This window comes from Trachurus japonicus, chromosome 1 (genome assembly GCF_045865225.1).
Source record: "Trachurus japonicus isolate A0001 chromosome 1, Traja_1.0".
Classification (NCBI taxonomy): domain Eukaryota; kingdom Metazoa; phylum Chordata; class Actinopteri; order Carangiformes; family Carangidae; genus Trachurus; species Trachurus japonicus.
The window spans coordinates 37766971-37782941 of NC_140907.1; the positions used below are offsets into that span (position 1 = coordinate 37766971).

General features: G+C 40.4%; 4 protein-coding genes across 4 annotated transcripts in view; all 4 read right to left on the reverse strand.

Moving 5' to 3' along the window:
• Positions 1-430, reverse strand: part of LOC146992527 (uncharacterized) — a 20012-nt gene extending 19582 nt beyond the window's left edge. Inside the window, exon 1 of the mRNA XM_085790858.1 lies at positions 214-430. The gene's annotated coding sequence lies outside the window, so the exon portion shown is untranslated. The remainder of the gene's footprint in view (positions 1-213) is intronic.
• Positions 1-9014, reverse strand: part of LOC146992528 (uncharacterized) — an 18400-nt gene extending 9386 nt beyond the window's left edge. The window contains exons 1-2 of the mRNA XM_085787492.1: positions 8897-9014; positions 7449-7559 (exon numbers count right to left, since the gene is read on the reverse strand). The gene's annotated coding sequence lies outside the window, so the exon portion shown is untranslated. The remainder of the gene's footprint in view (positions 1-7448; positions 7560-8896) is intronic.
• Positions 2774-15971, reverse strand: part of LOC146992529 (uncharacterized) — a 34506-nt gene continuing 21308 nt past the window's right edge. Inside the window, exon 3 of the mRNA XM_085787474.1 lies at positions 2774-3609. Within this exon, the coding sequence (XP_085643600.1) occupies positions 3060-3609 (550 nt within the window). The 3' untranslated portion in view covers positions 2774-3059. The remainder of the gene's footprint in view (positions 3610-15971) is intronic.
• Positions 15057-15971, reverse strand: part of LOC146992530 (uncharacterized) — a 63096-nt gene continuing 62181 nt past the window's right edge. The window contains exon 2 of the mRNA XM_085787463.1: positions 15057-15955. Within this exon, the coding sequence (XP_085643589.1) occupies positions 15070-15762 (693 nt within the window). The 5' untranslated portion in view covers positions 15763-15955 and the 3' untranslated portion in view covers positions 15057-15069. The remainder of the gene's footprint in view (positions 15956-15971) is intronic.

A 15971-nucleotide genomic window follows, 5' to 3' on the forward strand; every position in this document is an offset into this window, starting at 1 on the left:
CCCGACCCATGGGTGTTGAAGCCCAGACCCAACACCAAGGAAAGGAGTTTTAGAGATAAGTTAAGAGAAATTTTGCATCTCTATTTCAATAACCAGAGATCACTACACATGTGGCAGTTTAATGCAGATTAAAGTGTCTGCAAACCTGGGAGTTACATGTGAAGTTTAGTAGGCTAAAGATGGTTAAAGTAAAGAAACAATGGGATTCCTCACCTTAACTGCTGCTGCCAACAGGATCTGAGACCTAAAGGAGAGAAGACACAGCCCCAACAAGAATAATGGTAGAAACTGTGGAAGTTGTCTATCAGGTTGATGTCTTCTCAGTTGGAGGTGCTGTTGCAGTGGTTGCAGATTAAATGGTCACGTCTTTTTATAGAGGAGGATTTGACCATGGCAGCACCAGATTGATCCAGCAGTTCACAAGCAAGTCTTTGCAGCAACCTATGATCTGTCACGTTGCCTCTGCTGCTCTCTGTGATAAATATTTATTCATCTGGTTTCCCAGCAGCTGTTTGCTGCCCTACAGTAACCTGCTCCCCCACTTTTACTTGGAGGCCGTTATGGAGAAGCAAGCAATTTAAATGTAAATATATACAGTGGATAGAAAAAGTATGTGAACCCTTTGGAATTTCTTAGTTTTCTGCATTAATTGGCCATTTAATGTGATCCGATCTATATCTAAGTCACAATTATAAACAAACACAATGTGCTTAACCTAATACCACTCAAACAATTGCAATAGTTCATGTCTTTATTGAACATTCCCAGTGCAGGTGGAAAAAGTAAGTGAACCCTTGGATTTAATAAGTGGTTGAAGCTCAACCAAACGTCTCCTGTAGCTGCAGATCACAACTGCACAACACTCAATGAATCCTGGACCATTGGTCCTGACAGACAGAACTGCTTCAGCTCAGCCATGTTCTTATGGGATGTCTGGTGTGAATGGCTCTCTGGAGGTCATTCCACAGCATCCCTATGGATTCAGGTCTGGGCTCTGACTGGGCCACTCCCAAAGGTGGATTTTCTTTTGTTGAAGCTACTCTAGATGATCTAGATGTTTAGGCTCTTTAGGCCATTTTTACACCATACATACAAAAAATACTAAAAATTAAATAGAATAAATTTTTAAAAGTACAAAAAATGTAATCTAAGTTTCATTAATCCACAAAAAAAATTCCCATTAGCATTGTGGAGTGGAAAACTTCAGGCCTGAAATGGAAAGCAAAGCAATTAATGCAGAAAACTAGGAAATTCCAAAGGGTTCATACTTTTTCTTGCCACTGTATATACCTACAGTACGTATAAGTGTTGTTTTGTTTATTTGAAGTGGTTTATGTGTGAAGTTTGCATAAATCTTTCCCGACCTTTCACCAGCTTGTTTTTTAAACCTGCCAGAGTAAACAGAGTCAAATGTTACTAGGTGTGTTTGTTCCTATTTGTTCCTATGATAGAGGACTTTGGTCATAAAATCTGAGTAATATTAAACCAGTTCATTTTTCTCGCTATAAAATAAAAAATGAAATAAAAATTTTGATTTTTTCCTTCAACCGTTTTTTCACAAACAAACATGAGGATATTCTTCGAGCCCTGTCATTTTCAGGATTTATCACACAAAGAAAGTTGACTCAGTTTCTAGAGTCTTTTGGGTTTATTCTCATATTTAGATAGTTTAAAAATGGGTTGTAAATGTAGTGTTTTATGTTCAAGTGTGTTTAAGTTTAAGTTCAGTGTGTCTGGTAAATTGTAGAAGAAATCAGTAAAACTCGGATTATAACTTTAAATTGAATGATTTCTCACATAAAACTGCGAAACATACCCTCCCCCCTGCATCACAATCCAATTTGCTGCAGTTCTTTGTCGCACACATTCTGATCATATGCAGAATATTTTTGACTGGACAAAACACACTGAAACAGCTCGACCTTTTTCACTTTTTTGAAATTTTGAAATTCAGCCCAGGAGCTCGGTTTGGAGAAGCCTTAGTTTTATCCGATCGCACGAAGGACACAAGTGGAACCGTAATTTTAACACGTATACTTTATTTGCAGTGTGAAAATAATCTAATGATATTACAGTAAACACAACACACAGAGATTAGTCAATCAGTAGAGTGTGTCAAAGTACAAGTTTATCAACACTATGTGTTTTCAACAATCAAAACTATGTGTGTGTGTAATAAAGATAAGCAATTAAAAAACAAACACACAGTTTAACATCAAAATCAAAGCAAATATTTATAAACAGAAACCAACCTCCAAAGGTAAACAGACCTGTAGCATGGAATTATTTTTAATTGACAAAGCAGATTAATGATTTATACACGTATGGTGTAACACAAACACACCAAATGCCAAGTCTGAAGTCTGATATTAGGGCCATGTAGACAGTGTTGCTAACCTGGCTGACTGTAGCCACGCTGACCTTAGCCCCCCCACCACGGAAAACCTCTGTAAATCCCACTCATATTTCTTCTCAGCTCAAATTGGGAGGGGCTGCTTGTATCCCCCCTTGATATGCAAAATATTAGATTGACCCAGTCTGAAGACAAAGGCAGTGCTTGATTGCTCAAAGTGGCAGTGGCCACACATAAGGGATTTCTGGGAGAGGACTGTGAATGAGGATTTCACAGACAAAACTATAGATACAACATTTCAGGATGACCCGGGATACGATGTGATGTTCTCGAACCGAAAGAAGTGTTTCCATAACACTTTTGTGATTTTATATCCATATGTCTGAAAAACCACCTCATTAAAGCGTAAAGATGCCTTAGCGATAAGTAGCCGTTTCCATTACCAGTTTTTTATTGGGATATTTAGGTTTTGCGCATTCCTAAAGGAAATGGAGATGAACCTAGTGAGTCCGTAAGGGGCCGGATTGGAATTCGGCCAATATAATAGCATAGTATGTACACCACATCACATGTGAAAATAAAGAAAGAGAAAGTTACAGAAGCTCAAATATTCATGTAAAAGCCAAATCAGCAATGATTCAATGAAAAAAAGATGAAGAAATAAAAATGAAATTAGATGCATAGCATAGCATAGATTGTTTCTCATTCAGTTGTCAATACACTGGGCTACAATTTTCTCATTAGTGAAGCAGTTGATGCATTTAAAAGCTTCATTCCCTGGTTTATAACAACGGAAAACATTGTTGTGGCCAACTCTAGACTTCCCCAGCTGTGTCAGGGCCTCAACTCTTTCATCTCTGGGAATGGGATCACCTTTACTGGTTTTGTCAAACACTTTGGAAAACACAAAAGCAAACTGGGTCCAGTTGGGGAAGACCTCATTAATCTTTGGTATGATAGAGTACTTACTGCCCTCATTCATACAGTGTCTGCCACATGGGGAATAGAAAGAGTAGAAGACTAGAAAGTGATCATTGGCTTTTTTAACTAAGGTGTCCATGTTTTTCAGAACGCGTACCTCTGCGTGAACATTTCTGAACGGTTTTGCTACGACCATCGTGCAGTCTGTATACAATGAATTAGATTCAAGAGCCTTGCGAACAATGTCAGCGCTCTCAAACACTTGCTGAAGCGTATTCAAGTCCTGGTTGTTTGGGATGTTGACAGCCACGCCGACCTGGGTGTTAATGTCATACCTGGCAAAGGAAACAGGTAAACTGATTACTACAGGATTAGACAGACAGACAACATGCATGACACAGCAGTGGATAGCAGAATGGAGTATGGAGAATAGCAGAACTATTCACAATTGACCTCTGGCTAAGCCCTGTCCCGTCCACTCACTCGGACAAACAGTCAACATTCGGTGACAGTTGCTATGGCAACAGCTGTCACAGTAGAGACATTTCACAGGAGACAGAAAGATTGAATATCATCTGGAAGTCACCAAAACTTCACTTAGCTTTACTGCTATGGCTGTCGGTTGCCGCGAAACGCTGATAGCGACGGGCTAATTTCTGTTAGCCTGTCTATGGAGTTTTACATTGTACGTTAGCATTAAGCTAGCATTAAGGCTAACGTCTAAACATCTCTGACAATATGTTGCCTCAAATACGTTGTTGACTTAACTTAGAACAGATGTAGACATCCTTGTTAAGTTTATCCACGTTTAGTTGGTGTTGTGGTCTACTGCATAACTTTATCCAGAGCAGACACTTCTCTCGGTTGAGATGTGGCTTGGGAAAAGGTAAAAAAAAATGCCCCCCCGTGGCCCAGCCTCTCGGGATACCTAGTGTTGGAGTTGCATGTAGCCCATGCACACCGTTTGACCATTTTAAACTTAAAGTGTCAAGAAAAAACATATAAAAACGAACGAAAACTGACTAACTGCAATGCATTTCAATGGACGTGGAAGCAGAGAATGTCCCAGTGTATGGGCTAGCTATGCACACTGTGATTGGCTCATCGCGTTTGGGGGCGTGGCTTAACCATAGGTCAATTAGGGTTCGAAAGGGGTGGATAATTTCCAGGAAATTTCCGGAAAATGTCCAGAAACTTTCCATGGGAAGTTAAAGCAGATAACAGCGGCACGGCCGTTTCGGCTAATGCTGCGTTCAAGGCAGGCTTTTGAAACCGTAAGTTACAGCTTCAAGTCACAACTACGACTTGGTAGCGTTCCAGGTAACCCGTAGCTCGTGTTTTTACCGTCCTGTTGTCTGTGAAAGTTCCCTATAACGGCCACTCGTTACTTCCGACCCGTGAACTCGTACCAGATCGAACTGGTATGACTTCACAGGAAGGAAAAACACAAAGTACGAGTTTCCGTGAACGCACCATGAGTTAGCAGCCCCCGCCCTTGTCAGGCATCAATTGGTCCTCGTGCTACGTCACCACATTCACGCGCATCCCTTGGCTGCACACACAGCCCTTCATGCCGTTCTCTCTCCTCATTGGATAACACTTGTATCCCACAAGGAAAATTTTCTCCTCGGGTTACAGCAGAGCAGAGTGACGGAGAGACTCGTGTTTAGGCTGAAATACTTCATGTAAGTGATTGCTGACGGAAAATAGGACTATTTAGGACTTATATTAACAAAAACATTCCACTGATATCTGCTTTAAGTTGGGGGATTTTGGAAATATTCCAAATTGGAAACTTTCCTTGGGAATTATGGGAATTATTGGGAATTTATGGGAATTAACTGGAAATTGGGGGTAATTTAAACAAACTGTATCATGTAAATATTTTGTTTTGTCATAAGCAGACATCCATGCAAAATAATACAATTAAAAAAACCTGACATTTCTACAGATTTATTTGTGAGTAGAACTTTATCAAGTTTTAATTCTTGTATGAACAATCAATTATTTTACTGAAAAACAAAAACATGAATGTTGAGTAAAATATTACTCAACCAGCAGTGTGCTGTGTGCATGTGATTGAGGAATAGCATAGACATTCAAGTCATTAAATCTGGTTGTTTTAGCCAAGATTGTGCTACAATATATTTCCCACAACTATATTTAAGTTCCCTGTTAAGGGCCAACCTTCAGTTTTGTAAATTTCGGATTTATTCCTGTTTATTCCCATACATTCCCGTTAATTCCCATTAATTCCCATGGAATGTTTCAAACTTGAAATTTCCTGGAATTTTGTAACCCTATTTACAATTATTAATCGCGGTATTAAACGCCACAATTATTAAATTGTAAAGGTCCCTAAATACCGTCCTATAAATATTTTGTTTATATAATTATTAATATAATTTGATTTTGACAATTTGATTTTACACATTCTTAGAGTTTAAAAACATTATTTAATGTTTAAGAATCATGATAATTGTGATTATTTCCTGACAATAATTGTACCAAGAAAATGTATAATCGGGACATCCCCATTCCATTCATTGATGGGCCTTTTGTAGTTTGACTAGAAAGCTTAATCAGAAGAGGTGCAAACCCAATATTACCAATTGTTATCTCACTCCACCAACCGGTTATCAGTGGTAACAGGATTATTGGTTGATGAATGTATCACTGAGCTAATTAGATACACAAAGAAACATCATCACCCATCCATTATTATTTCACAGACTAGAAACAGAGTAACTCACCTGTTCATCATGAATTTCACAATTATTGTGAGGTCATCTTTGTCTACGGCAGCAACACTGACTCCTGGAGACAGGAGGGACGTCAGCACCACAGCCGCTAAGAGCAGGGCAGCCATCTGCACACAGTGGGTTGAACACAGCGCTGTCACAAAGCATCTGATAAACAATAATACAAACATAAAGGGGAATTGCAGTTTTTTTTAACAATCCGGACCTTATTTCTAGCAAAAATTTTGGTGTCATTACAAGTGGTTGTGATGAAATTATCTCCAGCCGAGAGCCGCGTATATCTGTATAATGGAGTCTACAGGGCAGCAGAATGCAGCCTCTAAATAACACATTATCTGCAGAGAAACTCCTTCATTTCACCAATATTTAGTTCTGATAGGCTAGTGCTATTCCCCTCTGAGTCCGGGGTTAGCTGTTATCAACATCCGGGGTCTGTAGGTTGACCTACTGACCTCTGACCTGGATGATGTCATCTCTGAGCGCCGCGCGGCTCATTCTGATAATAATCATTCTGCTTCGGCATTCGGGTCCATTTTTATCTCAACTAGCCGGAGCTTTAGTGAGTCCAGGTTGAGGAGAGGAAGCCTGTGGAAGCTGAACTTCATCCAGCTGCTCATTTTGTTCTGACAAGTCAGAAACACGCAGAAATGAACCGTAGCATTAGCGGTAGCAACAAGCCGCACCGCGCGGCACTCAGAGATGACATCATCCAGGTCAGAGGTCAGTAGGTCAACCTACAGACCCCGGATGTTGATAACAGCTAACCCCGGACTCAGAGGGGAATAGCACTAGCCTATCAGAACTAAATATTGGTGAAATGAAGGAGTTTCTCTGCAGATAATGTGTTATTTAGAGGCTGCATTCCGCTGCCCTGTAGACTCCATTATACGGATATACGCGCCTCTCGGCTGGAGCTCATTTCATCACAACCACTTGTAATGACACCAAAGTTATCTGGGGGAGGAAATGATCGTATTTTATGCTAGAAATAAGGTCCAGATTGTAAAAAACGGCAATTCCCCTTTAAATCTACATCATAGACAGATGTTTATATCAGTATATGAACCTTAAGTGGAATCTGTGATTAACTATGAACATAATTAGATATTGTGGCGAGAAGTTGGTAAAAAGGTATAACTAATATTGTTTTGTTTTTTTTATGTAAATGCCACCCTGAGAATTTCACACAGGGAATTACTTTGTCCAGACACAGGGCACACAGGTTGGTTGTTACTGAAAGGGCATGAGACATGTTTACAAGTTTACAATATACTTTTTTATTAAATATTAATTTGTTCTAAGAAAGAATAAATAAATAAATCACTAAATAAACTGATTCACACAAGAAAGGGGTGAGGCTAAGTGTAGAGGAGGAGGGATCCACCAAAAAAAAAGAAAAAGAAAAAAGAAACCTTAAATCACTGGACACAGGTGGCAGACACACACTCTCAGTAAAGAAGCACTGCCAGGGACACAGCAAGACAGGACGGGAGGACGAGAGGACGCCACCAGGTCACCAGCAGCTGAAAAGAGAGGGAGATAACAATTAATGGGGTTGCAACACACATGAAAAGGAAAGAAAACTCAGAGCATAACAAAACTATTTATAGGCAGGTCGCTTAGTGTAGCTAAACCAGTGGTTCTCAACTGGTGGGTCGGGACCCAAAAGTGGGTCTAGACCTGTTCTGGATGGGTCGCGGACAGCTGGTCAAAAAAGTAAATAATATTTAATGCACATCTGATGTTGGACATGTCTTTTATTTTGAAAAATAACTTATTTTGAAAGGCACACGTCACGTGAACACATGCAGTTGTAATGCTCCTCCTCACTTTCTTATTATTTGCTCTGAATGCAAATATATCAGTTTCTTATCAATGTGGCCTGAATGCAGTGAATCTTGTTTTGTTTTGTGGGTCTTTATTTTGTGCAATTTGATATTTATTCACTTTAGTGAATATGCTCTGAATGCAGAGATGCATTAGAAGTCAAATATATCGTTTTGTTGGTCTCCATTTTGTGCAGTTTGATATTTTTTTATTCACTTCCGTACATGCAGTTGTCATGGTAACTCCTCAGTTTCATTCATGTGCTCTGAAATGCACTTTGTTCAATAAAGAGCAAAATTAGTTTTTAAAGGCTTTAAAAAAATTCTTGGTTTGAATTCTATAAAAGTGGGTCGCAACTTAATGACCACGGGAAAATGTGGAGCCCAGAGTGAGACTAGTTGAGAACCCCTGAGCTAAACAATATATCAACTTATAACTGCCCAATTAATGCAACTTATAGGAAAGCTTGAGAAAACAAAACTCTACCTCTATAATAACCTCATTTACAAAAGAAATCTCTCTCAATAAACTGAATTAAAATAGAATGACATAAGCAAACAAACCCAGCTTCAACCTAAACAAAAACTCATCTACACGTTACACAGCCGTCATACATCAATCCGCCCCACACCACACAGGAATTCACCCGCACCGAGCATCCGGTTAAATTTCAAAATAAAACACAACGACAAACTTTCCGATCGTGAATCATCACTTTGTCAACATTAGTTTCACCCGCTGGCACAGACAACTAGTCATCAATCAATCACAGCAGGGCCCTAACTAAACAGGACGTTGTCATGGATGAACAAATAGGCTGAAATGTTCATCCGTTCTAGGCCTACAACACAAAACCGAAAGTAAAAAAAAAAGAAAGAAAAAACACTACGTAGCCTGACAGAAAATCAACCTCAGAAAGGCAAAGAGATCTGTTGTTTACATCTTAATCTGACTTTATACACGGCTGATATCACCACAGTTTGTAGAGAAAACAAAGCAATACGGTGTTTATAACGAGAGAGATGACACTCACCACCGCCCAACAGCCACAGCAACACACACACACACACACACACACACACACACACACACACACACACACACACACACACACACACACACACACACACACACACACACACACACACACACACACACACAGCTGTCCTACAACACAACACAAAAGCCTTGAGCACTCTGACAAAACGAAACGAAACGGAGCTCCAAGCGGAAGTGTCGGCGGGCTGTCACTGTCACTGACGGGGGTCGAGCTGCTCCGCGGGGATTTCCAGACTAGGTTTATCAATATGTCAATGTTTTAAAGGGGGGTTGAACAGTATGAGGGTCATTCCGCCAAAAGAGTGGCATTTGCTCATTGTAACTCTTAAAAATTAAACTTAATTTTTCATTCCATTTCAGTATAGAATTTTTTTAATATATACATTTACTCATTCAAAATGAGTAGTGGTCAATCTCAGGCTACTTTATTTAATTTATTGCTGCTTTTATCATTGCATTTTTAAAGAATGAGTAACAGAAATTAGTTTTTAGCATAAAATCAGCAATTGTGTGAAATCTAGCCAAATAGCATCTATACATATATATATATATATACTAATAGCTTGAGCACACAGAGCACATTCTTGGGATTTAACTGAATATTTAGAGATAGAGATAATTTAGGTAACAGGAATGAGTTTTAAGAGTGACCGACCCTGACATAGCTACAATATCATTCAATTTCAGGAAAAATAAATTACAGAAATTACTTTTAGAGTGTAGAATGTGTTTGGGTAACAGCACTGAGTGAAAACCATGGGGACGGGACTAAAATGTGAATTTTAACCAAAATATAATTAAGTTTTAATTAAAAAAATTTTATATAAGTGTAGATATAATGTAAAGTCTCACTAATATGCAAAAAAAATGAGATTTTAGAAGGATTTTATTCATAATGCATTGTGGTAAACTATAGCGTTTGGCTGTGGGGACATGCAACAAAGGCTATGTTTCAGTGCTTTGAAAGCCTTTTTATAGTAATTAAAAATGATATATCTTTAATTTCTACAGTGATTCATGTGTATGGTGCTTTGTTTATTAATTAAATGCACTTTATATCATATTATTACATGTTTTTATACATTTAATATGCTGGGGACAGAAATGGCACTCTTTTGGTGGAATCGCCCATGATACTTTTCTTAAATAAAAACAACTTTAAACGTTACACATAGCCCTGTCTCACACTGTCCTGGTGCATAATCAAGCATATCCCTCATTTCTCCCATTATAGCCTCTGTACCCATTAGCTGATAATACTTCTTATAGTTAGACTCCAACAAAACAGGCGCTCACTATCAGACTTTATGTTGCAACATTCTCCTTTCAATATTAGATTAGATTAGATTATACTTTATTCATTCCAAAGGGGAAATTAGTTTGTGACAGACGCCTTAAAAGAAGAAAAAGCAGGACATTGAATTCTAAATAAATATATACATAGCTATCTAAGAAATTATAGGCTACAAAGAATAAAATACACAATTCATAAATATTTAGATTGACTTGAACCCACCCTATCCCTAAGGGCCTCTTGTATCTTTCGGTTATGACCTAAAGTTCATGGCCATTTAACACAGTGTAAAATAGATGTAAAATAGATGTTTCTAATAAATAACTGACTGCTATGAGCAGGAAGGAAATTAATATTTGTATTTCGAGAAAAAATATGTACAATGTGTTCAGTAATTGACACAAAGGACTCGTCCATGTTCACATAGAACTGATCCAATCAGCAGATTGTCTCTTAATAACCATTCATGATTTTTAGTCTGTTTTCATTGAGGTTTTTGATCATTTATCATGAAAAAATGTGATGTGAACTTAGATCAAAGTCCCCAGCAAGTAAATACATTTTTCCATCGGGGAACTAGTCGTCAGTAAAACTTAGTTTTAAACTTTTTCAGTGTTATTTTTAATGTACCTGCTCTGGTCGAGGACGATGTCTGATAGTTGATCTGGAGCCGTTCAGTCCTCTGGGTTTTTCTTTCCTCAGTGTTTGGTGAAGGAGCTGCTGCAGTGTGTCAGGAGGAAGTGATTGTCTTTAATCTTATAGACGACAGTAAGACACAATGGACAAACCTCCCACAGTCGTCTCATAACCTTTGAACAAGTCACTCAAAAAGGAGGAAGTGGAACAGCGTAAAGTAAACCTTTATTGTCCCGAACCAGGAATTTTTTTTTACTTTTTAACTGTGTAACTGTGTGCCACCCACACACACTTCAACAGAAGCTGTTTGACGCTGTGTGTGTGTTTTTGTTAAGAGGTGTGCGGTCAATTCACACATTCACATTTTCCATCCAGCCAATCAAAGCCGTTTGGCCAACCCACCAGGCTGGACTAGTGTAAGCAGTAGAAGCACAGTAGATAAGTGTAGACGTGTGTGTGCATGCAGAAGCAGGTTGTGTGTTGTTTAAGTCATAAAATCACAACAATTTACCCTTAACCAATTGTTTTATTCAGGTGCATATTATTATTATTATAACCTTTATTTAAACTCAGAAATATATTGAGTAGCAACCTCATTTGCAATATAGCCGAGACAAAACACAAAACATTTGAGGACAAGACATAGCACACAAGAAAATGCTTGAAACATACAAGCATATCCGCAGACAAGACACAACACAAAACATTTGAAGTATACAAGCATATCCGAAATCCGAAATACCAAAAAGTAAAATGACAAAGATAAATTGAAAACAGAGAAGTCAAGTTAAAAACAGGAGCAGTTGGAGGTAAAATGACAACAATTGTTAACAAACAAAGCTAATATCTAAAACAGTGCCAAGTGATGCTGTAGGAGTAGAAAAGAAGAATACATGATATCTAAATATTATTGTGTCAGTGGATTGTGGTGTGTTTGTGTTTATATGAACATGCGAGGCCATCCTTATCCTTTCCATCTCCTCCTCTCCTCTCTTCAGTCGTCGTTGGCAACGCAGCGGGCTTCAGGTTTCTTGCCGTTGAAGCAGCTGATGCACTGGAAATGTTTATTCTTTGGTTGGTAACAACGGTAAATGTTGTTGTGGCCGACTCTGGAGTTCCCCAGCCGTTGGAGCGACCGTCCTGGTTCGGCTTCGTCGATGCGTTTGCCTCGACCGGTCCTGTCAAACACTCTGGAAAACACAAAGGCAACCTGGCTCCAGTTGGGGAAAACCTCGTTGATCCTGGGAATGATGCTGTTCCTGTTTTTGAGGTTGGTGCATTTTGCACCGCACGGGGAATAGAACGAGTAGAAGACGAGGAAGTGATTGTTACTGCTCTGAACTAAGCTCTGAACTATGTTCTGCAGAACCAGTTTGGCAACAACCACATGGCGGTCGCCGGTGTCATCGCTGGTGTCAGCTGGGTACACGGAGCTCTGACAAAGCTTCCTCTGAACAGCCGGAGCACTGGCTCTCTGGAAGACCTCCTCTAGGGAGCTCTGGCTTTTCTCCACTGGGATGTTGACAGCCACGCTGACCTGGCTTTGGATCCTATACCTGATTTCATTTCATTTCATAACCTTTATTTAAACTCGGAGATATATTGAGGAGTAACCTCATTTACAATATAGCCGAGATGAAACATAAAACACACAAGGACAGAAGACAAGACATTTGAAACATACAGAAACACAACAGAATACCAGAATATAAATTGAAACATAGTTAAAAGCAGGAGCAGTTAGAGGTAAAATAAGATGTAGTTATGGCTTTAAATTGTCCCATTGATAAAAGTGAGGTAAGTTTCAAAGGATTCTGCAGAGTGTTCCAGGTTGTAGGTGCACAGTAAGAGAGATTGTCAAAGGAAACACACAAATACATGTCTGTTAGGGCTGGGACGATACGCTTTTCTCCCGATTCGATTCTTCTACGATTTTTTGGGTGGCGATTCGATTTAAATTGCGATTCTACGATATTGCCGATTCTCTCGATTTTTAGTCTTCAGCACAAATACTGTAGGAGCCTATACATTAACATACTCCATTATAAAGTGAACTTAAACCCTTTTCAAAACCTGTACTCTCTGTATGTAAAAAAGGCGAACAAATGCACATTGCACAATAAAAAAAAAAAAAAAAAAATTTAATAATTTTTTCAAAAAAAAAAAATCGATTTAAAAAAAAGAATCGATTCAAAAATCGTCAAAAAAGATATCGCGATATTTATGTGAATCGATTTTTTCTCCCACCCCTAGTGTCTGTAAGAAAGTTTAAGAGGAACTATGCAGAGGTGCACTTGATTTCATCTCTGCTTTTTGCAGATGATGTGGTCTTGTTGGCTCCCTCGAGCCAGGACCTTCAGCATGCACTGGGGCGGTTTGCAGCCGAGTGTGAAGCAGCTGGGATGAGAATCAGCACCTCTAAGTCTGAGGCCATGGTTCTCGACCGGAAAAAGGTGGCATGCACCCTCCAGGTCGGGGGAGAGTTCCTGCCTCAGGTGGAGGAGTTTAAGTATCTTGGGGTCTTGTTCACGAGTGAGGGGAGAATGGAGCACGAGATCGACAGGCGGATCGGTGCGGCGGCCGCAGTAATGCGGTCATTGTATCGGCCCGTCATGGTGAAGAAGGAGCTGAGCCGAAAGGCAAAGCTCTCGATTTACCGGTCGATCTACGTTCCCACCCTCACCTATGGTCATGAACTCTGGGTCATGACCGAAAGAACGGGATCCCGGATACAAGCGGCCGAAATGAGTTTCCTCTGCAGGGTGGCGGGGCGCTCCCTTAGAGATAGGGTGAGGAGCTCTGTCACCCGGGAGGAGCTCGGAGTAGAGCCGCTGCTCCTCCACATCGAGAGGAGCCAGCTGAGGTGGCTCGGGCACCTGTATAGGATGCCCCCTGGACGCCTCCCTCGTGAGGTGTTCCGGGCATGTCCCACCGGGAGGAGGCCCCGAGGAAGACCCAGGACACGCTGGAGTGACTACGTCACTCGGCTGGCCTGGGAACGCCTTGGGGTCCCCCCGGAAGAGCTGGAGGAAGTGTCCGGGGAGAGGGAAGTCTGGGGATCCCTGCTCCGACTGCTGCCCCCGCGACCCGACTCCGGATCAAGCGGATGAAAATGGATGGATGGATGGATATGCAGAGGTGGGTAGTAACGCGCTACATTTACTCCGTTACATTTACTTGAGTAACTTTTTGGATAAATTGTACTTCTAAGAGTAGTTTCAATGCAGCATACTTGTTACTTTTACTTGAGTATATTTCTTCAGAAGAAGCGGTACTTTTACTCCGTTACATTGAGCTTCATTCCAGTCGCTACTCGCTACTTTTTCTTATTGATCCAATGTGAAAATAGTTTTGTTTTAATGAGATACTTCCGAGCCTCTGTCACATGACTGCGTTTCACCAATCAGATATAACCACTCGCGACGTTTGCCTCCGTTTAACCAATCAGACAGAGCCAGGGAGTCACATGACCGCACACAAAATCTCCGCGGTAAACAGGACCTACCACTCCGCCTCAAATTTGAGAAACTGCAGCTAGTAAATGATTAGGATGACGTCAGCCCTGGTATGTCGTGGATAATGTCCGTGAAGGCAGCAAAGATATTCAATATAAACCGTCTTTGGTGAAGGTTCTCAGTCATCCAGGTCATCTTATTTTCTTCCTCCCCAGGAAGTTTAAACCCCATACACACCTGGAGACATGTGACTCCTAGTCACATGACCACCCCTCCAGTTTCGGGGGTGTGGTCATGTGACTTTGGTTTCACTAGAAACCAATCATAGGACCACCCCCCCACACACACACAGTCACAGATAGACACACAGACACCACACCCACACCCTCTGGACAGTTCATAGATAGGCCTATGTAAGTTATTGTGGCTGAATTTGTCTTCATTTATGTTAAATGTCATTTAGGCTATTGTCTTAGTTGTTAAATGTTGTTCTTTGGCAATATCTGGATTTTTTCATTGCTATTATATTTCTGTGTATTTACATTTACGCGCTGATCATTAAACAAACAAATCAGAGGTTACTCAGCAGTTACTCAGTACTTGAGTAGCTTTTTCACCAAGTAATTTCTACTCTTACTCAAGTAAATGTTTGAATGGCTACTTTTTACTTTCACTTGAGTAACATTACTCTAAAGTAACTATACTCTTACTTGAGTACAATTTGTGGCTACTCTACCCACCTCTGGAGCTGGTTGATTGATATCATTGCCGTCTTGTTATAACTATCTTGGACTGGTCCCTTAAACTACGTCTAAAGGCCCACCGCATGGTTTTACTTGGGATGTCCCTCGTACATATGAGCTGTGAGATAGTGGTACTCTCCCCTCTACCGCGGTTCCTGTTCAGCTGGATTTGCAGGTTGTAACACCTCTGATTATCCACATTAATGATACTCTGTATGTCAAGACGAAGATTTTGTGATTCAAGCACACCGGACACGGGCTGATCTCGCAAGAGATAGTCCTCCCATCGGTCGATTAACTCTAATGCTTCGTCACGTAAATTGTTGTTGGGCTTTGTGATGTGGTCTTTAGCATCTACTTCAGTTGCAGTGATCTTTATCCTGTTGTTGTCTTCCCAAGTACAGATGTTGCGTGGATTACCAAGTGACATTTTGCTTTGGAGTGACATGGAATAAAATGGAATATGATCCATGCAGGGTATCAAAGTAGTGACTCCGCAGTAATCCCAGTTATCACTGTCGTCAGTGTAGCACCAGTTATAACTATAGCCATGAGTTTCACACCTGTGATCTGAGCGACAAGGCACATTTTGGTAGGTGACGTCTGGTTGAGGTGAGCAGTATCCCCAGCTGTTCTCAGTGTAACACCAGTGGTACTTCTTATTAACATCGTACCTACAGGGATCAATGCAGACATCCTGATACCTGGTCATATGAGTCTCGGTCCTGGGTTGCACCTGTCCACAGTAGTCCCACCCCCCTTTCTCTAGGTAACACCAGGAGTAACTGTATCCATATTTGTTGCAGGGGTATTGTTTGTGACAGGGGTTGCCATGGTAGTCAACATTGTTGCTTGGTGAGCAGTAATCCCACCGTTTATGGGAATTACACCAGTAGTAGCTTTGCCTTCGCTGTCCACAGT